Source organism: Enoplosus armatus, chromosome 8 (assembly GCF_043641665.1).
Source record: "Enoplosus armatus isolate fEnoArm2 chromosome 8, fEnoArm2.hap1, whole genome shotgun sequence".
NCBI lineage: Eukaryota > Metazoa > Chordata > Actinopteri > Centrarchiformes > Enoplosidae > Enoplosus > Enoplosus armatus.
The window spans coordinates 15,679,891-15,706,349 of NC_092187.1; the positions used below are offsets into that span (position 1 = coordinate 15,679,891).

Consider the following 26,459-nt stretch of genomic DNA (forward strand, 5'->3'; position numbering starts at 1 on the left):
TTGAATACTGGAGGACCCCTCCTGTGCTCGACCTGCCGCGGAAATAGTCTGACTTCCTAGTCGCCTGGATCCTCACCGCTGCCGCAGACCCGGCCACCCTCCTCGGCTCATTTAACCCAGTCTGTCCGCGGACCACTGGCTCTGGCATCTGGACACATCGGAACTGCTCTATCGTCGTTGTAGACACGCAAACGTGCCTGTGTGTGCTTTTGCTGCCTGTATAATGCCGACACATTTGCGGTTTCGGAGAAGGTCATTCCTTGGGCTTTTATTCCTTTTTTCACTGTCCACCTCCGCATTGTATTTCATCTACTCCGCCCCCGGAATCGGTAAGTCAAATCAAACCGATGCTATTATATTATTTTGACTGAGACAATAGGATGAAGTGAGGTTGTTTGTATGGGCTGTTAGGTCATGTGTGACAGCTCGGCTTGCCATTGGGAGTGTAGGTAAGCGAAGGGGCCATGCGCCTCTGCTGAGCCTTGATCTCTCCCAATCGATGATGAGACTCAGCTGGATGCTGGAACTCGATCCTATAATATCCATGTACCTGACCATGATAATAATAGTGCTTCTGATGAGCACGATGGCTGCTGTAATCATGATGATGTTAGCAGGCCTAACAGCTATGATTATAATGCTTATAATAACGACTGGCAAAATATGGTGTTTTGGCGTTGATTTTTGGCATCCACATAGTTAAAGCTGACCCATGTGTATTTCACAATTCTCACCATTTCTGGGGGGGGTTGGCGGGCAAAGGTTAGGTTATGAGTCATGGATTCATAGGCCTAAATGATAGTTGTGAAGTCAGTCTGAGCATAGAGATCACTGACAACCAAATCGTTCCTTACATCATTATCTTCCTGTAAGTCACATGCACTTGTGTAATATCGTATGTCCTGTATCCCTCCTATCATTAATTCATTAATGTGTCTCATCATCCCCTCCCTTCTCTCTTTTTTTATGTCACTATTTGCTTCTCTCTTTGAATGTGCATGCGGACTCGTGTGTCACATCAGCCTTCTTGAGTGTCTGCGGTCTCACCCATCCTTTCTTCCAGGCCTTTTAGCTTAGGCCATGGTCCACTTATCCTATCACTCTATAGATATGTAGGGACAATCATGCTTGCTATTGTGCTCATTATTACCCATGAGATGCCTAAACATCAGTCACTTTATTGCAGGTGAACAGGCAAAGCTTATCTTGATGCATTGCACTTGTAAAATGGGACTTTCACCTGACTCTGTCCTTGACTCTGTGCAAACCAGATCTGCTATAACTTTCCACTGAGTGGATTTAAGAACAGTGATTAATGTGCATGTTAGCAGCAATAAAGTGGTTGCCTTTATTCTATTTTGGGCAACAGAAGAGGAGAGTTCATAAGAAAATATTTGAGGAAACACAAGGGGCAGTTAAAAGCTGGCTACTTGGACCTTTTCCTATTTACTGCTTAAGCCACCGTTGGTTGGATATCCTGTTGTGCTTGCTGAACAGGCATACTTGGCAATGGGCTTCCTTCAATTCAATTCAATTCAATTTTATTTATATAGCACCAAATCACAACAAAAGTCATCTCATGACACTTTACAAATAGAGCAGGTCAAGACTGACGCTTCCTTGAATAGTTTCTATGTAGTATCCACACCAAGAGGCATCAATCATTTGTCTGAGCCCTAATACATTGATCACCAATGTTATAATTTACAGAAGAAAGTCAAAAAAAACTTTTAATTTCACACACATTTACAGTCAGTTGGTAACGGCATTTCACTGCCAAACGTGAGAGCCTGTCATTGTCGGAGTGGGGAGTGACTGTGTGAGTGAAAAAGTGTTTATGTCCTACAAGTGTAGCCTTTCTAAAACACCAGAGAGAGAGCTGGTCCTTCTTATTCATCAAAATGGGTATTGATCCATTCACGCTTTTTACCTGCTGTGGACAACTTAATCAATAATTGAATCAATTCTCATATGTGGGACACATTACTGACAGGAATAGCCTGTGTAAGTCCCAATAACAGAGAGCAATGATTCCTCTAAATGTGAAACAAATAAACTAATAAATCATTGAGCAACCAGGATAAAACTATTTTTTCACTATTTTTCCAGCTCAAGTATTGATGGTGTCTGGTAACTGACTGAGAGCTATGCCCGGCCATATGTATCCTCATGGGTGTCGACTAGTGCAGGGCTGTAATGGCCACGTGGTTTACTGGAGGTTCGTTCAGAAACAGAACAAGGACCAGCAGCACCAGTCCATTAATTATAGATGGTAACCAGGAGCAAGGCAGCTTCTGCTGCTGTTACTAAAAGCTACAGTTTAGTCTTTTACACTTGGGGTGCCTGATGGAGCTCTAGCAGCAGGCCCGAACAGGAAAATCAGCTGGGGGTTGGGGGATGGTGCTTAGTAGGAATTGTTCCAATTATTTGACATAATGTGGTATGATTCACTGGTAGTGATATTGATGCATGGACATTAGCTGAGGTTTCAGATGCTGTGGTCAGAGATGCATCAGTGAGCTATAGCTTGTCAGATGAAGATAAACAGCAACAAATGTGGCCAGTTAACAAAAACATTTTAAAACTCAACACAGCATTAGCATTCGGTTTAATCACCCCCAGCAGAATACATCTTTAGTAAAGAGTCTCAGACCTCAAGGTATTGAGGAGCTATTCAACAAAGAAAATAGTTATATGATACAGAGAAGTTTGAGAGATAAATCAAGAATCAAACATACAAGATGCTGTATTCTGTTGTGGATGTTATTGTAGTACTGCATGTTGTGATAGCATTTGTCGGCTACTGTTGATTTTCATCCGACAAACTGCAGCCGCGCTGGGACATTGTCCACATGGTCGTAGCCTGAGCTAATGTCCATACTGTGTGTCTGAAAATCTGCCCTATCCCTTTAAGTGCAGGTGAGGACATAGTGGGCTTCAGAGATGCCAGTGGATCCTTCGCATCATTTCACTATACTGTATACTACATTCTCCATAATTAATCCTGGCAAGAGTGCATATGAATGATCACTTTAGCTTTTCCTATTGCCGTTATTATCTTACAATAGCATACAATGTGAGTTTAAATTAAATTAACGACAAAATCCTCCCATTTGGGGCCTCTTATAGTATTAGATTATACAGTACATCTCATCACATGGGGCCATAGTTCTGGCTTCAAATGTGTTAAATATATAATATGTAAATATATAAAATATGATGGCAGACACACTTTGAAGGTGAACAGATTGGCTGAAAGGGATCATATACAGTAGGAGGGGACACTGCAAAGAATTAGCAGAATAACTCAGATGGAAGATGAAAAAGGGCGAGAGGAGGTGGAGGGGGAAATGGAGAGGGAAGGATGAAAGAGATGAGCCGAGCTCCTTTCCTTCTGCTGGTTTGGATGTCAGGGAACCCATCCCGAACACCTGAGCAGGGCTTCCTATGATACCCAGGTGGCTTCAGTGCCGAATGCCCCAATTTCACGGCTTAGTCCATTTCTCTGTTTCCGTCTGCCTCTCTCTCTCGGTTTCTCTGTCTCCATGTACTCATATGCGCCGACACCCCAGCCTCTATGTTGCCCCCGAGCATGGATACTGACTGATGCAGGCTGGGAATGCAGGGCACAGCTGGGCCTGATTGCAGCAGTTTATTTAATTAAAACATGAGAGGATCCCACTGGAGCGAGCGCTAGGGAAGACACAGGCTCTATTTATAGGTTTGAACGCAGATGCACACACACCTTCACATCCGGGGAGAGCAAGGAAGACAGGTGCTTCCCTTTGTCTCTGGAGACCAGGCTCATCCTCCCATCTGAATGGCTATGTGTGTGTTTGTGGATGTAAGGCTTGTGTATATCTATCTGCAATACTGTATATATCTTAGCGTGTACCAGATTTATTTCTCGGTGTGGCCTGCTGACAGCCAGTACTGAGTCTTGGCAGTGTCTGTCAGGTTGTTTCACAGTGAGAAGCACTCCAGACACATAGTTGGAATGTAGAGATCCACCAGGTTTTTAAAGTAGCTTTAGAGTATTTTGTCAAACAATACAAAGATGAGGTAAGGAAGCGCTTGGACGCAGTTGCCACCTTGACTCGACTAGTAACAACAAAACATTTGCAAACAGCGATATAGACATTTGGCTTTAAAGAGACTTCACTTTTATCGTTCCTCTTCAGTTTATAGACACCTACGCATGACTTATCTACCTATCACCCTATCCTCAGAACTACAGGGGGCTGCAGACTGCCAGTAAGTATATATCTCTGAAGCAAAGGCCAAAGCCTTTCGATGTAAACACACCTCCTGCTCTTACAGCCAGGAAATAATAGCAGATTGCATGTCTTCCAGTTTGTCTGCTTTATAAGCATGTATTATAGAGAGGGTAACTGATAATAAACATACTCTCTGCTGCCCAGTGCAATTTTGTCTGACCCATATTTTTGAAAACATGCCTGCTATTGTAACACAGTGCAACTTCTGTCAGTAAAATAATAGGTGTAGAGAGTATGTTAACATAAAACTAATATCACAAAATGTGAAACTGGTGACAAATTTATTTTTACAAATTGTATCTTCAGTGTACGTCTTGTGCTTTAAACTGTGAAATATGTTAAGCGAAAGTGTTATAAATTAGAAGTGTGTGTAAATCTATCATTTGTGAAGAAATAAAAAACTTATATTGCAGTCTCTTGCGATACATTATCAACTCTTGCACCAGTGTAGCAATATATTCTCTTGGGGATGATGAGGCAGAGGTGTGTCTTTCCTTTGCTAAAGACATTTTAGCTTTGAACTGCTTTCTTGCAGGTCAGCCTTTTGACACTTCGTAGTTTGTTGATGCTTAAATTGTGTCACGTGTGTTCATGGTGTTATATGTGTCTCACTGTATATATTGGTACACACTCGCTCCTCGCAGCGGTCTATAAAATTCTTCATAATGCAGTATATGATCGTGTTGGCATTTGAGGGTTATTTTTCGGTTACATTGCAGTGCACAGGAGTTGATTTTCAGTAATTACAGAATCTGCATGTATAGTGATACCATCATTATCATGGGCAACATGTAACGTGTAATGAGCTATCCTGTAATGCCTGGTCCTATTATACGAGTTTTCCATTCAAATGTAGTATTATATAGTTTGATAACTGAATGTGGAATGCTGCCTACCTTAAGGGATTCATTTGTGGAGACCAGCAGAAGGAGCATGTTTTTGATTTTCGTCCTTGCCTTGTGCCATGTCATCACTTTCACAGCAGAGATATCATAGGCCACTTCTCTGCTATCACTCCGTGCACTCTCAGTCCTAATGGCACTACACCCCCCCCCCCCACTGCTACGGGGCATGCTGGTCTCTCCACGGTATTCGGAGGCAGCTGTTTTCTCAGAGCACTTTTTACATTTCCTCTAGTCGCACCCGCCAAGCTGTGTGTGAGTGTGCACACACTCTATATGATTGTCCATCCACTTCTAAGTCTATCTGTTTGTGGAGCCACCTAATGCAAAGCCGACTTGGCAACATTATAAAGTGTGGCTGCCTTTCCCCAGGAACATTTGAATCCTAATTTGGGTAAAAACTGGCACTTGAGGTGGAGAGGTATTGAAGAAGGAAAGTGCTTGTAAAGATCAGACAGATTACGTGCTATGCAGTTTGGTGATTTGCTTTAGAAGAACATGGAAAAAGTCCACATGTTGCTAGCTGTTGCCTACATTATCATGCGTTTGTGGCAGCATTGTTTAGATGCTAACCTGTTACCTTGGCCCGCTTAATGGGGGTAAATCATTAACTTTGTTGAGGAGGAAGATAGTGTTTAACTCCACATAGAACTTTAGTTCATCGTGCTCGATGGATTAGCTAAATCTGCACTGTCTGATAAATGAATAACGTTTGATCTGTCTAATCTTTACACCACTGGTAGGACAGAAACCCAAATCACTACTAGGTGTAGTTTAACTGCCTCTCCTAAGTCTTGTAAAGCTGGTTTTCTTCACAAGTTTATAGGCATCAACATTTATAGCCTTGTTGTTGGTAACCGTAGTGCTCAGAGACAATCCACGTGCTGTGGTTATAGTCTGTGCCATGCAGTGGGGAGTGAGTGTGTTTGTATTTATGTGTATAGTAGTACACAGGTGTGTGTCTATGGCAATAGTCATGCTCATGTGTGCTTTGTGGTCATGCTGCATCTGAGCTGACGCCTCGCTTGTATTGATGCAGTAGAGCTTCTCTGGCACTCTTAAAGCCATCCATCTCTAGTCGTCAAGGCCCACTGTAATGCCCCCCGCCCGTCCCCCCTTCTGCTGCTTAATTGATCCATCCATTTAGCTCAATCCAGCCAGCCTCTTAAGGCTAATTTCCAGAGGCTAGGGATAGCCAGGGTGAAATATTAACTTGGTGCCAAGCTGCCTCAGATAGAGTCCATTGTGAATAAACAAGCATGCTACAAAGTGATAAATTATGCAGCGTCTCTGTTTAACTTCTGTAAAAGTTCTTCAGCCATTTAAAAACTGAACATCTCTAGTTTAGTAATAATGAATAGAAAACTGTATAAAATCAGAACGAAAGGAAAACATAGAAAGCAGTATGCACAGCAGTTCAATCGCTGAAATTCCTCCAACTGGAGCACTTAAGGTCTGGCGTTTGACATTTTCACTGCAGTTGCCATGGTTCCCTGAGGGCTTGTTCTCATCCAGGACTGACTCCTTTTTTAGTGTCACGGCAACCACAGAAACATGCCATCCTTGTTCCCATGATGACCGAGGTGACAACAAATCCCCCAAGGATACAGTCATTACAGTCATTTGGGACAGAGCCATGGACTGTCTCTTTGTCTGGAATATCTGTACACTGTAAAGAGGACCCTTCAGTAAAAGTCATTACAACTAGTATAAATACCCTTTAAAGATACCAGATTTTCTTTCTCTTTGCCACTGACTGGTCAAAACAACACTCGCCCCATTACTTAAATAAACACCTCAAAATTGTTATTTCTGCTTCCGTCTAGGCCTTTTACACAAATCTGCCTCCAGTGGTAGTCTCTTATGCCCCCGTACAGTCCAAGGACATGTGACTCTAAATACTCTATTAACAAAGGAATTTAGTTAAACATCAATAGAGTAGGGAGTTCATTGCACCTTGTGAGTCAGTCAGAGGCATGAGCAATCCTCTTAAAGCCTTTCATTGACCGTGTGATACCCTACCCGCTATTCTCCATCTCACACACACACACACACACACCCACTGTACCCTCCAAATATGGTTTACAAGAATACGCAGGAACACTGAGCGTCACCCTGATTGGACATGGATTACATAACTGTTTTGATTGTGACACTGTAAAATCTAAAACATTCCTTTCCCTATGATTGCAGAAGACAAGGGACACTAAGTCCTTGCTTTAGTCTGAACACCTAGCTTATAGAGGAAATCACTTTATCCAATGTTTTCAAGACAATTCAGTTTATATTTGGGGATATTCATAATTCTGCCATAGCCAATAGCAAGAAACAAGAGATTATTCTGACCTAAAATAATGATAACATGCCATCCACAGATCTATTGGGGATCACTTTTGAACAGATGGTTCAAACCTGTTGCTGCTGATGCACTGTAATATTTATTTGGGTATAAACAAGCAAACGTTATGAGTCTCCTGTTCAAAGTGAATGGATTTGTATGCTGTACATCACAGGATACAGCTTCTTTGGTTTATAGCTTTGTAAGATAGACAAAGACCAACTCTATGACCTTCTGTGAGGGTTATGTCCCTTTTAACTAAAGAGGCAAGGTCTATTTGGTATGCACCCAGGTTTGTTTTTTTGACACACATATAAATACTATTTATTAAGTGATTTGGCCTTTCCCTTCAATGACATAGCCACTCCTGTATGGAAAATTCTAGACATAGTGTACACAGTAACCTGAGTGCATCCAGGTATTTGAGGGCTTCACGTCACTGTGTTTGATGAAGATGTTTCTAATGTTTTCCTACGTTACTGTTTGCATAGTCAACCATGGAAATTCTCTTCTGTTGAATGCTCTAATATATTTAAAGAATATTACAATCAAGGCACACTACTCCTCTGATTCTCAACACTGGTAAAATGCAGGTTTTAGCAGGATGTGTTAAAACACCCTGCATATAAGGAATGAAAGCCATTTCCTTATATTTCTTTAAACTACAACAGCAGAAATATGTTTTTCCTATCGAGTAAACCACCTTATTGTGACTCCCAAGTTGAGAATTATGGCATTACTTTATTTATTTCTTCTAATATTGATTGTTGTGTGTTTACCTACCTAACTTCATACGTGTTGGTGTATTCTATAAATGTTTCCTCTGTGTGTTTAATATATAGACACTATGTAGCAGTAGTTTCACACAGACTTCCTCTATGTATGTATGTATATATATATATATATATATATATATATATATATATACTTATAACTCCAGCTTCCCTCAACTTACTGTGACTTTCTGTTGCTGCTATAGATACTGTAACTTCTACCGAAGTTTGTTTGGCCTACCTGTTGAAAGATATAGCAACCAGAGTTGGTGATCCAGAGTTGATCCCTACACACATAGCAACTCTAGTCTCATGTCTTATACTGTTTTCTGTAAGATGACCCATGTCCAACCCCTATAGTCTAGATATTTGACTACAGACAGATGGTGGAGCTGGGTAGAGGTGTGGAGGGGTTAGATGGCAAGTTGTGAGTCATTTCAGAGGCAGACTGAAGGTCTTGTGTTGAGGCGCTAATCATTTATGTAACCTAATCATCCTGAGGAGAATCCCAGTCTTTGTTGACCTGGTCTGGGCCTCCCTTTGTTATTGAGACTGTTACCGTGGTTACTTTGGTCATGTGTTTGAGGGTGGTCAAACTGTAACCTGCGACGAGCTGGTGTACAGAGGTGATGATGCCAGTGAGGCATAATCCAAACACAAATGTTGATAACAATGTTTATGACGAGTGGAGTACTGCTGATGGTGGGGATAATGGCTGTGATGACTGCACCTGTTTGCCCACAATATGTGTTTAATGAAAGCAAGTATACTTCGTCTAAACTTTACCTCTGGACAAGCACAGACAAACTGTCATTTTTCACACGGACCTCATACATTTTTGCATGTCTACAGCTATATGCATACAAATATATATTAGTAGCACAACAGTAGACCCTGTGCAAACCACCCTTGCCCATCTTTAAAAAATAGTAATGATTCATAAATCACCTTCATGCCCACAGCCAGGCATTGTATTTACAAGGGGTGGGAAATATAATAGATTATCCTTCTTATCCTTTATTTATCCTAAATGAATCACCTTGCTACAGTGATTTATCATTGTTTTCCATATTACATTTCAACACCAGATTTAAGTGGCTACAGTATAATTGAATTATGTGTAAACATAACTCCTTCCCTGTTGCATCAGTTTGATATTAACATTTCAAATTTGAATGTTGAATGCAACCTTTAAGGTTGGTACCCTAGTTGACTGCACATGGGAATATTTATAGACTCAACGATGCTGGAATATTTGCATGCTACTTTTTCTCTGCTTTGTTTCTTTGTGAATACCCCCGCTGCCTTCCCTGTGAATCCTAGGATGATTTTCTCAAACACCAAATCAATACTGTCAAGTGCAAAAAAAAAAAAGTAAGCCTGTGGCTATGTTAAGGATAGGTTCACATTTTTTCAAGTCTGACTTGATACAATAAATACTCCCCTGCCCACATGAACACTGAAACAGTTATCGATTGCTTCAATTGCTCCTCCTGTCCATACTGACTGTGAAGCGATCCCTTCCCAATGTGATTTTAATGTAAGACATGGGGTACAGTTCTCGTTCCATGGAAAAATACATTCTAAACTTAAGTTGAAGCTAATATGAGGGTCAGCTGTCTGAATTAGCCAAATGAAGCCTTTCAAGATCCCCAATCTTTCAGACTTACTGTCTTTTTAGTATGAAATTCCCGCTTCCTGGACAGTGTTTCCAGGAGCGGCGGAGGAGGGCTAAAGACGGAATTTCCTACTTCCTTGAACTCAGTCTGCTGAAGCCTTATATTAGCTTAGGTGGAACTTTGGAATGTATTTTAGCCCAGAACGAGGACTGTGTCCCCCATCTCTTACATTGGGATCACATTAGGAAGGGATCTCTTCAGGGCCAGTATAGAGAGGAGGGATGATTACACTAACCGATTACCTTTTCAGTATACTACATATTGTCAGTCTGAACACAACCTAACTGACTAGGTGGATATAATGATGCTGCCTTATTCTCAGGTATCCAGATCAACACCGTAGGTTGGTCATGGCAACAAACACAAACAATCAGCACAGAACCTATGAAGGTGCTTCATTAGAAGGCTCATCTAATAAAACCTCAGGGGGGCAGCTTAGTTGATTAACAAAGCATAGTGGTGGCAGGTGCTGATTTACATGCACTGTATGATAATAGGGCAAATTCCCTGAATGCTAATTGCCAGCTGCTTTTATATTATTCTTTGGTGTGGCCACTAAAATTAGAGGCTGGGTGATAAAGTGGCTAGATGAGACACCATTTATCAGGAAGAGTTGGCGCTGCACAAAATGTAGTTTTTAACAGACTTTAGTGGTGACTGGATGTTGAGAAACTGAAATGCATTTCTAATGACTTGTAATAGACTAGACTTCTTTCTTATTAGTACTTTCTCACTGGGAAAGACCTTCTTCCTGCTTAGACTATATTCTTGTAAATTCAACCAGTGTTCCTCAACTGCCTGATACTATCAACCAGTTCATATTTAAATCTCACTGCCCACCAAAACATGCAGTCACCTCTTGTCTTGTCTGCACAGCAAATCTCAGTTCAACAGACACCAGCCTCTCCTGTAAAACATGTTTTTTTATGGAGTCTGTATCAACAGTATCAGTGTCATGACCTGGATTCCTGTTGGCAGAAATTAATTGGTTTGTTGCTTAAATCTGAAACTCATTAGTCCATTTACTACCACTTTGAGTTGTTTACACAACCCTCAGTGCATTAAAGCAACAAATTCGGTCTTCCTCATGAAATATTAACTGCACCAACTGCAGCTGCATGTTTTCCTATTAATACATAGACAAATATTTAATACATGCAGTGTAATACAGTGCAGTACTGGGGCATGTACTATGTAGCCTATACTATTTACTATGTCCTTTTCTTTTCCCAAGGACAGTCACTTGACAGCTCATGTTTTAGTTGAGCAGAATAAGGTTTTAATGTAATTTAATTCATTGGTGTGATTACCCAGAATACCTAATGTCTGACATTGATTTTAGGTGTGGATTACAAACTGTGCAATTTCTGTATTTTGCGGAAGAGAAACGGCCGCCATATGTAGTTTGTCTGCATCTTGCTCAACTGTACGTAGGTACTGTGGCAGTGTGGCATACTAGCTGCCTGCTCTGGCCCATTTGTTCAGTCAACAGGAGTAACCTCCAGCTGTGAAGAGACCTCATCTTTCTGCTGGGGGGGGGGGGGGGGGGTAGGAAAATAGAGAGAGAGAGAGAGAGAGACTTGTGTGTTTGTGTGCATATGTGTACCTGTCTGTGTATGTCCGCTGCGCACCCCGTACACTCAGCCACTGCAATAACACAAGAATGTTCTGGACAGCTGCCAAATATAAAAACAGGCGGAAATGGGCTGGTAGAGGGGAGCGGCGGGGGTACTGCAGGAAGGAATTACTACTCACCAGCCCGATCCTACCAACACCACAACTGTCTCACTTACTGTAAGTCCTGGGATTGGGACAGGAGTCTGTGTGAAATAGTGTATGCTTGTAGAGTATTAGAGGGCTTAACAGGTTTCAGCAAGGTTATACATGCACATGTGCACATTCAGTAGTAATAAACACTCTATGCTTTGAAATCAGATATTGTGAAAGGATGCAACACTGCCGGGTTTGCATAGAAATTCTTAGGCTAGAGAAAGACTGAGAAGCTGTGGCTAGACAGGAAGCGGGGAGGGCATGTGGAGGACAAGAGACTGAAGTGACTCTTGAGTTGATTTACTGACCTTCAGTGTAGTTGCATTTGGCAGGAGCTGAGTTAAGGGTGATGAAACATGCAGTTTCAGTCCTTCTCCGCACATGAAAAAAATGCTATCAAACAGGCACGGAGAGCAGCAGTGGACAGGGAGGGGAAGCAGGGGAGAGGGGAGGCTGGGGAGGGTTACCACCACATGGAGGCACACTTACTACAGCAGCCCAGAGCCACTGGAAAACCGCCCAACTGGCCAGACAGAATCCAAAACTTAGATCCTCATTGCTCCTCATCGGCATCCCTGTATGAGTCTGTCTGCTCTCTAAACTTTTAATGCTGAAGATTTCAACAGGACAAAACAGTAAAAGTTGCGGGCCAGACAGCTGAACAATTAGCTGGAGCTCCATAAAGCTGATAGGAGCTGCGCATTCAGGTGATAATTCTCTATAGGTTCATCACCACGAGCAACCCTTTTAGCAAATTTATTTTAATTTAGCACCTGCAACACTTAGACAAATGTATTTATAAATGGAGGCAGGTCATATCATTATCGTCTACTGTAGCAGATGACACCCTGATAGTAAGCAGATAGCACCTCAGCCAAAACGATGTTCTGTTTTTTACATCCGTATTAATATATATCAGCTCATTTATTTTAAATGGGGTGCCAAATAAAGGAACTTGGACTTCCCGCAACTTCTCACTCTTGCTAATCATTCTCTCAACTCACATTGCCTCCCTCAAATTGTATACCACACTATAACAGCTCTCTTTCTTCCTTAATTTATACTCCCATCTATGCACTTTCACCCCTTTCAGACCAAAGCCAGGGCAGAGAATAAACTGGCATCTGCCATTGGCGTGAATGAGCCCACAGTGAGAGAAATGATGTACGTCCACCTTCATATATTCTCTGATCCACCTAGAAAAGTATACAGGCAGCAGTAGAATAGAGAAAAAGATGAGAGAGCGAGTGAGTGTGTACTAGGAAAAGAAAGTGTCTCTCTCGAGCCAACACACACACACACACACATATACACAATCTGTCTGTCTCCCGCTCTCCATCTCTCACTTTCCCTCCCTCAGATCTGTTTTCCAGTATTAGCTTGCAGCAGAATGAAAACAAGGGGTCCTGGCATCACTGTGTCGTTTATGTAATTCTCCTCAGCGCGTCTGGTCCCTGCGTTTCTCTGCCATGTAGTGGCTCGGCAGACACTGTGACTCAGGGGAGGGTCACACATGCACACAAACAGGCGGATATGTGCACACACACACTTTGGACAGCAGAGCAGATGGAGGGGCAGAGTGACTAGTGCAAGACCAAAAATGAACTCAAACTAGACCGCATGCTGTCTCTGCTGGCATGTGTGAGTGTATACTGTGTCTGAGTGTGATATGTTATTTTAAGGGAGGTTTATTACCTCCCACAATACATTTTCCATTACACATAGTTTCCCATTCGCTGTATATAATAGCACATCATACCATATCTTCTAAGTGTGCCTTATCAGCTCCACTCCTTTTCTTCCATCTTTTGGTATTCGGCAGTGTCGGACACTCCTTACAGTGACAAGTGCACTGCTGCCTTTCTCAGCTTAGATAGCAGCGCTGTTGTCTCTCTGTCTGGAGGTTAATCAATCGATTGGCGTCATTGATTGACCAGGGCATTTCAAAACGGCCTTAAAGCTGAGAGGTTAAGAAAGAAGGAAATCTGTGTAAGGAGTGTGACACGGACAGTATACTATATAGAGTAAAGAGGAGTGAAAACAGCATATGTATTCAGGAAGCTGCTGTACCCACAACTGAAAATAAAGTAAAGCAGAGATAAGTATAATGCTGCTGAGAAGTTGCAGCCAGTTAACAGTTAATGCATTGTGGCCCTAAAGAGGGAAACGTTTTAAAACTAGGTATTTCCCCATGCTTACGCCCTTTCCTGTGCTCACAAATGAGGTATTTTTACTTTCACTCGTCTTCTATAAATCTGCATTGTTATACGCTGATCTAAATTAGTCTCTCACCTACCTCTTTAGACTTAATACAGAGGGTTTAAATCTAATCTGGGTCAATATTCTTACGTGTGCTCTTTTTACATGGAATTTAACACATCGCGTGGTTCAGCTATTCAGGTGTAGTCGTGGTTTTAGTCATTCAGATATAGGCAACCAACACAGAAAAAGTCTGTCTGTCTGTTGCCACACCGCAAACACCTGGCATCTGCCATGCTCACTATTACTTTCACATGTCAGAACTACCGGCATTACTTGATCTGACTCTTTTGTGTAATTTCTAATTCTGATTTGACTCTTTGTCATGTGTATGTCAACTTCTACATACTTAAATATAGCTTCCTTTTGTTCTCCTCAACCAAATTGTGGATTAAGGGATGACATTGTTTCAATATTTACAGGATTTTTGTAACTTTTGTGTACACTACTATGTATTTAAAGAGAAAGTCTTGCTTCTTACTTCTAATCTTACTCATTTACTCAACATTTACTTACACAACAGTATGTAAGTTTAATTGCTGTCACTTTGTAGTGACATAATGAACCCAAAGCTTTAACTAAGGGCTTTTCAGGCACACGCATGCACAAACGGGCTTCCATCACTGTTACTCCTGCAGGCTCATGCTGACCTTTTTGACAGTGGAAAGGTTGGAGGAACTGACCTTCGATTATTTATATATATATATATATATATATATATATATATATATATATATATGCAAGAGAGTAGGGAAGTACCTAAATTTCTCAAGGCTGTTTCACCCATTGATTTATTCAGTCTTTCTCTCTGGTGAAACACAGTGATTTTAGAGAATGTGGTCTTACTTTCACCCCTATTGCAACTCACACACAGGAAATGAAAACAAAAAGTTGGCATGAAGTGAAAGTGTTGCTGACGTCACGTGGATGATTTTCCTGTCTGTTTCCTGTAAATAAAATAAACAAATCAAAGGAAGTTGTAGGGGCCAGTCCAGAGAGGAGAGAAGGCAAAGAAGAGCAAGATTTGGGAGATGGATGACAATTAAATGAATGAATGAAGCTAACCGGCCAAGAGGAAGTGGGAAGTGGAGAGGAGGGGAATGGGAGTACAAGAGGTTTGGATGCTCTCAGGAAGTGGGCAGGATGCCAGGGACTGTGATAAGTGCTGACGTCATTTCTGCTGCAATAAATGAAGAGTACTCAGCCTGCCAAAGAGACATCTGCTCTGAGAATCTTGTCTTTCGTGCTTTTTTTCTTCTTCTTTTTTTCCCTGTCATGGACTCTTGCTTTCTCTATCTCCTGTCTGTCATGCAGCCATCCAATCTGTTCATGCCCTCCAGTCAGATCAAGGACTAGAGCGTTTTTGAATTCCTGCGCACATGACGAGGGTTCTGGTTAATGCAGTCATGATGGTTTTCCTGACATTGTAGTTCCACACACACACAGTTGTTCAGTCAGCTTGGGTGTGGTGTGAAAGAGGCTCTCTCTGTGTGTGTGTGTGTGTGTGTGTGTGTGTGTGTGTGTGTGTGTGTGTGTGTGTGTGTGTGTGTGTGTGTGTGTGTGTGTGTGTGTGTGTGTGTCTGTGTGTGTGTGTGTGTGTGTGTGTGTGTGCTCAGTGCAGCTGTGGGTTTGGAAGAAGCCTCATGATCCACTTATGACTGAGTGTCATGTGACCATAACTAGCATTGGACAAATATTGTCCTCATTATCAGCTGCAACTGCTTGTGTTCATGTTTCTGTAAGTTAACAGTCAGAAAACAGATTCACAGAGCAAAGTGACATTTTTATTTACTCAGATGGTCTCGCCATGGCTGGCAAACTCCCCTTGGCCAGTGTTAGTATGTCAACACTAATACATCCATCCTCCATCTTTGGCTCACTTCTAACCACTTATTCTTCCTTCCTGTGGTGAACAGAGCTCCATGTCCAGGGTCTCGACAGCTGAGCTGATTCCTGACTGTAACAACAAGCCAATCCATAGGATGTGTTAGCGTGACCTTCCCATTAACTAATTGGGAGTATCACATGACAAACAGAGAGAATAAGAGACTTTCCACACAGTGTTAAAACGGCACGCTATAGGTGTACAATGCTAATTAAACACAGGTGTAGAATGGGGAGTTGGTTGTTTGGGTGAACTAACAAATGCATGTCAATGATATGTAAATGTATGAGTAACTGGTGCGTGGATATGTATATTAAAAATTCTCCAGTGATACTTCTGTTTCCCTAAAAGTAGAGTTGAACAAACCCAAACAGATGTGGAGTTTGTGTTACGGTAACAAAACACATCTTTGATTACATTTCGGTGCTGATAACAGCTTACATTACAATTAGCGCTGTAATGATTACAGATGAACAGAAAAAAAGTCATTTTGATAATTGATGAATTGTTTCGATTATTTAGCAAGTAATTTGGTTGCTTTTCTTGTCTGCATATCATTATAAATTCAAAACCAAATAACAAACATTGCCTAAATGATTCTTTTTACAAGATAATTGATTAATGAATCCGCAATTAAAATAATTGAATAGTTGTCGTCCTATTTAGATATATAGAAGAGGAGGGGGTCAACAATCTTGACTAATTTTAGACCAAATACTAAATGAAAATTGTACGAGGTATTAGTGTTGTGGCAACTCTGGTATAAAAGTTTATTTGTCCGCTTGGAGAATGAATAATTCATCTTTTTTCTTCTTATGTTTTAGCTTTTAACCTTTTTCTTCCAAGGACAATGGGTCTGAAATAAAATGTAAAATATAAAGTGAATTGCTACTGGACATCCATTTACAAAGTGAGCCCAGTGTGACAGTGTATGAACTTTGTGAGATCCCATCACAGAACACATTTTATAGCACAACTATTGAATCATGCCCAGTTGCAGCATTTTTACTTTTCCCTCCCGCTGATGTGTACTTTTTTTTTTACCCAAAGAGGATGCAGCAACTTTGCATATATGTGTCTCTCAAGGTGTGCACAGAATGGCCCCATGGGAAAGCATTATACATTGCTGATTACATAACCCTAAGTTACCCATGACAACAGGGAGGGATGGGGGGGAAATAAATAAAGAAGAAGATAAGGAACTGATTATAACACAGATGAATGGAAACGGAAATGAAAAAAAATCCACCTTAGAGAGCAATGCTGGGTTTTTTTCCATGAGAGAGTGCGAGGTTAGATATATTAAGTACTTTGTGTGATGTAGTTTCTTTCTCTTCCTGTCAACCTGAAATATTTAAGGAAGATGTATCTGCCAATGTTACCACAACAATTGTGGAAGTGGCATCTAATCAGCTACTCAAATATTTATAAATACCAGGGCTGTGCAGCCTTGCAGTTGTGGTGCAGCCTTATTGTTTGAACCATGGCACAACTTCAGGGGAATTTACAGATAATAGTGTGGTTTTACACAGAACACCAGCTGTACATTTTTGTCAAGATACTCATGAACTAAGACTCTCTGCAGAGTAGGACAACTACCTCAGGGTTTTGCTCAGTATTTTAACAAAATATTTCCCCCAAGGACTGACTCAGCTCATTAATATTTCCATTAAAATACTGAAATGAACTCAGCCACTCCTTAGGAATCATTGTCTGACTCTGAAATTCTCTATGATATCCCACAATGGATGTTGTATTATAATTTAATGAGTCACACAAACACATGGTAAGTGGTTTTTGAAGGCTGTGTGTGGACAAGAGTGGTTTTGAGGGATTGATGGTAGTGAGCAAACAGGATGTGAGTTGAGTTATCTCTGTGTCTGAGTGACAAACAAGCATAAGTACCCCACCCTCGCAGAAAACTGTAAAAAAACAACAACAGAATTGTCAACATGTTTGTTCAGAAAATCACAAAAAGACACTTTTACAGTGGTTTATTTCCACAATGATAAATCAAAGTGTTCATTTGTGCAGATGACATTTAAATGTATGACAATAGCTGTTTTTTTTAAATTCTCAAAATTATATATTGGCCAAGGGGAAAGACGTATAATTACCCGATATGGTAAAACATGGCTTTGCCCACTGTGTGTGTGTGTGTGTGTGTGTGTGTGTGTGTGTGTGTGTGTGTGTGTGTGTGTGTGTGTGTGTTTGCGTATTGACCGAGAGTCTGCTGTGTGTGTTGGTATTGATCCACCTCAGCCTCAGGGTTTCTCGGCATCACTTATGGAGGGTCAAAGGAGGTAATTCAGTCCCTTCAGATGAGATTCAATAATGGTTCAAAAAGAACACACGTGTTTAAAAAAAAAAAACAGCCTCCATCCAATCAGAAGTATGTAATCCGCATCACCATCTCATGTCAATCCTACACATCCTCAATAGATCAATACACTCAAATTACAGTGGTTGTTCAGGTTAATTGTGAGGGATTTAGTGCTAATGCTTTGAGTAATCGGCTGTTTACTTTCCAATAATGTATTGAAATGGGCTGCTAAATCATGTATGGCCAATTTAGTGTGTTACATTACTGATAGTGTCATTAATTCAGCTTTTACACAGACATAATATGCATTCAGCATCCACTGAGGAATGATGTATTTTGTGCCCCACTTCCTGGGTGTCTTTATGCATGTGTGGGTATCAATGAGATGCAGTGGTAAAAATGACCCTTTCTGCGAGTGACAGCTTTAAACCCTGAAAGCTACGAGTGCATGTATGGTGTGTTACTATGTGTGTGCATGCAGAAACCATTTCTGCTGTTATCAGGGAGCTACCAGAACGGGACCGATCACCTCCCACTGCTGAGCTATCAATGTGGAGTTAATTGCCTTTCAGAGGCAAAGCGGGGAGGCGGGGGTGGAGGTTGTGCGTGCATTTCCTCCTCTGCTTGTTTGTTGGCTATTTCTTTTCTGATTAACCTCAGTTACAGTACAATATGGCGTGGGGCCTGTGCCTGGAATTGTTCCACATAAGCCCACAATCCATCATTCAGATTATTTACTTAAACGATAGGAACAAACAGACTTAACAGAAACTGATACAAACCACATTACACAGAGATGGCAGCACAGAGAGATGAAGAGGGAAGATAGAGGGAAGGACAGATAAGTGGAAAGAGGGAGGGATATGAAGAGAAAGAGAGAGAGGTGGGCTGGGCTTGGCATGCGGACTGCGTGTTCTGTGAGAGCTATAGAGGACAAGGTCGTTCAAGGTCTCCTGTCACGCTTGATAGGTTACAGTGGGGGTTTTCTGATAGGATGAGGAGCAGTGAGGGTGGGATTGTGGGGGTCCTTGTGGTCTACATGCGTATCATGTAGTTGTGAATGCATGCGATGTCCCTTGCCAGGGACACATCAGAATGCTGTGTGTGTGCACATGCATCCCCTTGCTTATAAGTCCAGTGCTAATGGCCTTGTGTGTGTAGCCTATAATGTTAGCTTCCTCTAAACTCCAGGTCTCGTGTCTAATTGCATTTGTCACAGTTAGTAGCCTTGAATACTTTGACACTAACCATTACTCCAGTCTCCGGAGTGCACGTTTGATGAGAGAGGAATTGTATGCCCACGGCTTTGAGTACAGTAGATGTGAAGAGTTCACTTTGAAGACTTTCGCTGACCCTTGAAAGAACCCAACAACTGACTTTTTGAAAAGAGAACCAAAAATGTTTTACAAGGAAGATATTCTACAGCAAAGTAGATACAGTATGTACCCTGGATTTGTCCTTGTAGGGGTATGCATAGATAATATATCGCAATACGTTTGGCAGGCATGAGGAGGAGATGCCAGCGTCTCAAAATGTGTTGGTGCCTGCAGGACTGGTTCATGCTCCAGAAGCCTCTTAGCATTTTTCCATCATATGGCGCCTCAGAAGTCAGAAGGGCATCAGTGAATGTGTGTGTGGACTTCTGTATGCATGTGTGTCTGTTGATCCACTTGTGCATGTGTTACAGTGAGATTGAACAGGATCTAGTCTGTGTTCTTATTTTTCCTTTTTATCATTATTATCCATTGCAGATTTGCTTCAGCTACACTGTAATATTTGCGTGTTGCAGAGGTAAAATGAGAACATTGATTTCAGTTACCGCTTAGCCACGAGTCTCTAGTCCTGCAAGCCAGGCAGTGTGTATAAAACAAGATGAATATGATGGAAACTGTAATACAATTACTAATGACAAATCGCATCCTGTGGATTTCTAGCTCAGCAGTATTACGCACGCGTGCACCAGCGTGTGCACAGACACACATCTACGCGCATTCACAGAAGGGTGTGGATCATATTGGGATTGCTTTAAGATAAATGCTGATTGGATTAATGGCCAGAGATTGTGCAGTCGGATACAGATTCACTGAGGCAGAGTTCCATCAATTTGGCAGCATTGTGCTGGCACACTGCTCCAAATAAAGAAACCGGAGTAGTAGTCCAGGATCCTGGAAGTTATTCCAGGAGTTATGGACAAAATGGTCTTTTCCTCTGTTGTCCGTTGACATCAGAAACTTGTGTGAGTCACTCTTCTGGCAGATCAGGAACACAGCCGTTTAATGTGTGTACACATCCTCATGCAAGTGCAAGTGCATTGAGGCTAGGACGTAGGTGTTTGTGAGAATGCAGTGAGCTAGAGGGGTGAGATACCTCACAGTTAGACCACATCCCCCGTTTGTGGCACTGCATTGCTCCTCTTTAGCAGGTTGACCTCTGGTGTTCCGTTATTTAGGTCAACCCACAATGAGGGGAATTCTCTGGTGAAGTTCCCAACAGTAACTGTCATGCAAATCCACTGAACATTTGTAATAATCAGAATCAGAATCAGAAATACTTTATTGATCCCTGGGGGGAAATTGTACAAGAAAGTAATTCCAGAGTGAAAAAAAGTACCAGAACACTCTCCACCACCATGTTTGGAGAGGGCACAACTTCAAAAAGTCAGTACTTTAAAAAAGTATTGAATTAAATAAGGAATAAAGGAGAAAAGTAAGAAAAAACAAGAAAACAAACAGGAGCGACTGTAACAGGCTGCATGCACGGTCGGTGTTGCGGGTCATTGTTGTACAACATGAAACACTCTTCTGAGGGGTGTTGTGGTTATTGTGGTGTTTTGCGGACGTGCTTCCTCTTTTTTCTTGTGACAAACAAGTGCATCAAACAATTAGGGTCCATGGCTAACAGCGGAACAGTAGACAATGACTGAAAATGGTACAACACAATAAGGCAAAACATTGCAATTATTATGCTAACTGCACAGAAGGCAGGGACCATACTGATCATTTCAAATTCATTAGCTCAGTTCTTAAATAAGTTTGAGTTGTGTCTTTCTCCCTCCTCCTCCTCCCCTTTCATCATAGATTAACATTCTAATAGTTGGCTTCTTTGGAATGAAAGCCCCTTGATGTGTAGGACCCCCCCCCCCCCCCCCCCCCCCCATTAAGACCCCCTAGGCAGATAATCAGTTTGGGCCAGATCAGGTGAAAGAGTGCTTACACTAGAGCAGGGGTTAACCTGCTCCAAGTTTATCTTTGTCAAATGTGAGTATTGTTCTATAGACGGAGGAATGAAAAGAGGAAGATATTGGTCATGAGTTTAAAAAAAGGACCTCCATTTGTTTTGTTTGGTTTTAAATGTTTGTATTCATACACTATCGTGGGTTACTGTATTTTACGCCTGAGGAGGTATTGTTTGAATTTGTTGACCCGCTCCCTGCTTTACTTCAGTTTTACTAATGTCTCTTTCAATCTGCTGGGTAGAAACTTTTACAGTGTGTCCAAGAATAAAATGGCTTAACTCTCTGTCCTCCTCTGTCCACAGTGAATGAGTATGTGTTCATGGTCCAAGCCAGAGGGATCCAGATCAGAGAGAACGTGAAGAACATTGGGGCCCAGGTTCTGGAGCAGGTGGTGAGAGGGGCTTACAGCGTCAATGGCACAGGTAAAAAAAACCTACACACTGATACACCAAGTGGTATCGGGGATGCTTAGCTTTTATGCAGTTATGTGGACACAAATGCAGTTTCCACCCTGGTTAAATAAAGAAAGTAAAGCACTGTTGTTGTCGAGTCTGCCCCAGTCTTACTATTGGTGACTCATGCATGTGTATGGAGCACAAAGCTTAGGCTGCAGTGAAAGAGGTGAAAAGATGAAAAGCATTGATACAAAACAATGGAGCATACAGCTAAACCCATGCAGATAAAGACTGGATTGCTGCTGCTGCTGCTGATGGTGATGTTGATGTATGTGTGATTATTCCAGATTATTCCTATGACTTCAACATGAGCGAGAGTGATGCTCCTCCCACCACATACCTCCCTGAGGACTTCACCTACCTCCCCTCGCAGGTTTGCCCTGAGAGGCTGCCTTCCATGAGTAAGTATGCGGTTAAAGTTTTGATTTAAAGTTTTGTCTGTTAATGCGTTGATTTGATGGCTGGTGTTCCTGTAATAAGGCACCCAATGCGAAAAATGTCACTCAGTCTCCTTGGTTGACCTTTTAATGACTAAAAATAGTTGTTCTTCAGGTTTTCTTGGCCTTGTAAAATGTTCCCTTCAGTGAATTTTCATTGTGCTTCTGTACATATTTGTTCTAATAATGAGCAGTGCAATGATTGGGAGCTCGTGTTTTATTTCAGCTTTGATTGATGGCGCATGCAAATATGTTGTAATGGCACAGAATAGCTTAACCCAGCAATTTATGCCCAGGATTGCTCAAGTGTTACAGGCTTTGACGAGCGTTATTCTTTCTTCCCCCTCCTCCCTCCTTCTCCATACCTCTCTCCATTGTCATTAACATTTCCCTCATCTTATTCCTTTAATCCTTTACTATTTCATCTTATTCACATCCACGTCATGGCTCCCTCTCTCACTCACTCATCCTTCCTCCCTCACTCTCATGTCTTTTTCTGGCTCATGCAATCTGTCTCTTCTTTCTCTCCCTCTCTGTTTCTCCCCCGCACACACACAGAGGGCAGGTTGGAGGTGAATATGAGTGAGGTATCTTTGGAGGAAGTGGAGAGATCCTTGCTGGAGGGAGAGCCCAACGTGATCCCAGGAGGCTACTGGAAGCCCAAAGACTGTTTACCTCGCTGGAAGGTAAGTGTGGATGTGACATTTTTAAAAGTACTGTTCGCTGAAAAGCACTGTCGAATACACAGACGAGTGGAGGAACTTAATGCAGATGCTTCCATGGCGATTGTTTCAGTATTATTTGTTGCAGTTTGACGATATTAGCTGCACTTAAGCCCAATACACCTGAAAGAAAGTGAGGTGTCCCTTTTTAGTTTTACACTGGAAAACTAATGTTGGGGAGAATAATCAGTGCCCGATACTGCAGCACTCACAGTCCAGCAATACAGTGCACATACCTAACACATGTCCCATGTGTGTGTATATATATATATATATATATATATATATATGCCTGCTTATTCTGTTGCTCACTTTGCAAATCAGGATGATGCGGTTGTCCTGTCTGATACTCAAATGCGAAAAGGGCACACATTTGGCTCAGTACTTAGTACAGGAAGCAGGCATGAACAAGCACTGTTTCATTCTTGAGCCAGCCTCCTCCTCTGTGTGCTCTGTTTTTTATCGCTCTTTTTTTTTTTTTGTCCAACAGAGCAATCTTGCCTGCCATCTGTCTGTCTGTCTCTCGCATCACGCATCTGTCTTCATTTGCCCTGAGGGACTGTGTTCTGACAACCAACTCTCTATCTCTCCCTCTCTCTCATTAGCCAGCAATCTTTCTCTCATCTACCGCAATACCTTCTCTCTTAGCCACTCATTGTTTTCGATCTCACTTTCTTTTTGTTCCTACCTGTGACAGTTTGCTTTTTATTGAGCTTCAAAGGGAACTTAAAAACAGGGACCGTCATAGCTACCACTCTATGGGGAAAAATAAACACCTTTCACAGACATTTGGTGCCTCAGTGCGTCTATGACTGATGCGTGCAAGATGTCATTGTGCAAATGAGATTTAAAGAACCTGCCACTTCTTTGTCATGAGTCGTCATGGTAATTAGTGGTTTTTGGTGCTGTTTTCACCCACACGCCCCTATTTACCCACTGCTGAGAGGTCACTACTCTCAGAAACATTCACGTTGTACAAATAGTACCGTTTACTTTGTTGTGCAGATCAGGGGACTCTGTTCCTCTGTTTGTCCCCATACATTTATATGCATGTCATTTCATACCTATTGTATTCTAATTCATTTTGTGTCCCTTAGGTTGCAATACTAGTCCCGTTCAGGAACCGACATGAACACTTACCCATTCTCCTGAGACACCTGGTGCCCGTGCTGCAGAAACAGAGACTCCAGTTTGCTTTTTATGTCATAGAGCAGGTATGCACACACACCTATTCACAGGGATTGACAGATTCACCTGTATAAAGTTCAAACACTTGCAGGAAGTGAGTCTCCTCCTCAGGTGGTGATAGTGTCTGATAGTGGGTTGAAATGGTAAACATAACAAGCTTTTGCATAGCAACCTACAAAAATACGAATTGCCATAATATGAAAGTATCTCTTTTTTTTTTCTTTAGGGGGGCACAGAGCCATTTAATCGAGCCATGTTGTTCAACGTGGGCTACAAGGAGGCTATGAAGGACCTGGACTGGGACTGTCTGATCTTCCACGACGTGGACCATCTCATGGAGAACGACAGAAACTACTACGGCTGTACAGACATGCCCCGACACTTTGCGGTCAAACTCGACAAGTACTCCTACATGTGAGTCCTGAGTCTCTTTCTCTATGGGCATATAAAGTCAATGTATCCCTTATTTAATATGAATTTAATATGTGTAATTGTCCCCCCAAGGCTTCCGTATAATGAGTTCTTCGGTGGTGTCAGTGGCCTGGCGGTGAAGCAGTTCAAAAAGATTAATGGATTTCCTAATGCATTCTGGGGCTGGGGAGGAGAGGACGATGACCTCTGGAACAGGTGAGGGGAACACACACACACACACACACACACACACATAGACACTGTCCTACCTGACAAAGCTGCAGAGCTGTCAGTGTCATTGACATTAGGCGTGCTTAAGAGGTGGATCAGGCTTTTGTAATTGTTTTTGTGTGTTTTTTCCCCTCCATTTGCCTTTGCCACACAGCATTGTCGTCCCTCCCCCCACCTACACAGCTCACAGAAAGCTGTGCACACTCTCAGTATTTCCCTCCAACTGATTGGCTTGTATATTTATTTCTGTATGTACAGTAATGATCCCTTTTGTGTGCACTTACTGTGAAGCATCTCCCTCTTTTTATATGTCTATATCATGTTACATACAGTTGTCATATAATAGCACGACTATCACAGTGATGGCTATTATGCTATTATGCTATGAAAATATGACAATAAGAGTTATCACTACAATGCTTGCTCAGCTTGCCTGTGTACATTATGGACTAATGAGCATTAAATATGTTTGTATAGGGTACGGTTTGCCAATTACACAGTAAGTAGACCACAAGGACAGCAGGGACGCTACATGTCAATTCCACATCACCATCGTGGGGAAGTCCAGTTCCTGGGGAGGTTAGTGTCTGTGTATGCACAGCTGATCTTCACACACACACACACACACACACACACACACACACACACACACACACACACACACACACACACACACACAAAACACAAATCACACACACCCTTTGGTTAAAAGTGGAAGCTGGTCATTGGAATGAGGCTTAGGCTCATGTGGTGTAAGCCAGTCACATGAAAAGCCAAAGCAGTGACTTTGAGAGAATTTCAACTCTTTTAAAGACTTTGCATGTGATATGCTTGTATGCTTCAGGGCTGAATTCCAATCATGCTCTCTCTGTTACTTAAAACAGCCCAAGGAATGTCTCTTTCATTTGTTAATATGAGAATTCAAGGAGTAGATACTAGTTAGACAAAAATACAAATAACGTCTCCAAAATGAATGTGCCATTGTAAACGTTTCATAAAACTGGCACAATTTAATCTAGTGTATTCATGCCAACAATGCTGCAGTGATCTGCTGATGAATCATTCCCATGAAAATAAACATGCAACTGTTTCTGTGTAAACCACAGACAATTACCCTCTCGGTGTCGGCCAATATTACCATCTAGTGACACCGTGCAGGATGATGAAACCTGTTCCTCTACATATTATCTCATTGTTTAGTCATGTTCAGGTGCCACCTAACTTGTCTAACCTGAACATTAAACTTACTTTCCATTGCACTGGATGCAGAACTTTTGCATGCTGTTTCAATGTCTCCACTCCTCTCCTGACCGACTGTTTGTTCCTGCAGGTATAGTCTTCTACGCCACTCAAAGGAGAGACAGAAAGTGGATGGTCTTAACAACCTAAACTACTCCCCTCTAGTGTCCAGGAGGCCTCTCTACACCAACATCACAGTCAACTTGAGCAGAAAGCTTGCGCCCGTAGCTGACTACTGACGTAGGCACAGCTGGACTGCAAAACACCTGGGAATCAAAGTCCTCTGGGACATCAGCCATATCTCACCAGTTGCAGCACTGCTTAGGACTTTTCAG

General features: G+C 41.9%; 1 protein-coding gene across 1 annotated transcript; it reads left to right on the plus strand.

The window, feature by feature from the left end:
• Positions 1–223: 223 nt before the first annotated feature.
• On the plus strand, positions 224–26,363 carry b4galt5 (UDP-Gal:betaGlcNAc beta 1,4- galactosyltransferase, polypeptide 5). The gene is made up of 9 exons (XM_070910030.1): positions 224–329; positions 21,744–21,863; positions 22,184–22,297; positions 22,892–23,019; positions 24,153–24,269; positions 24,470–24,657; positions 24,748–24,870; positions 25,363–25,464; positions 26,216–26,363. The coding sequence occupies exons 1-9, from the start codon at positions 224–226 to the stop codon at positions 26,361–26,363; spliced, it is 1,146 nt and encodes a 381-aa protein (XP_070766131.1).
• Positions 26,364–26,459: the final 96 nt, after the last annotated feature.

Bases quoted from the DNA above. Each gene is read 5' to 3' on its own strand.
- b4galt5 (XM_070910030.1), top strand. From the start codon at position 224: ATGCCGACACATTTGCGGTTTCGGAGAAGGTCATTCCTTGGGCTTTTA. The intron at 23,020-24,152 runs GTAAGTGTGGAT...TGTGTCCCTTAG, and splicing joins ACTGTTTACCTCGCTGGAAG to GTTGCAATACTAGTCCCGTT. The intron at 25,465-26,215 runs GTTAGTGTCTGT...TTGTTCCTGCAG, and splicing joins GAAGTCCAGTTCCTGGGGAG to GTATAGTCTTCTACGCCACT.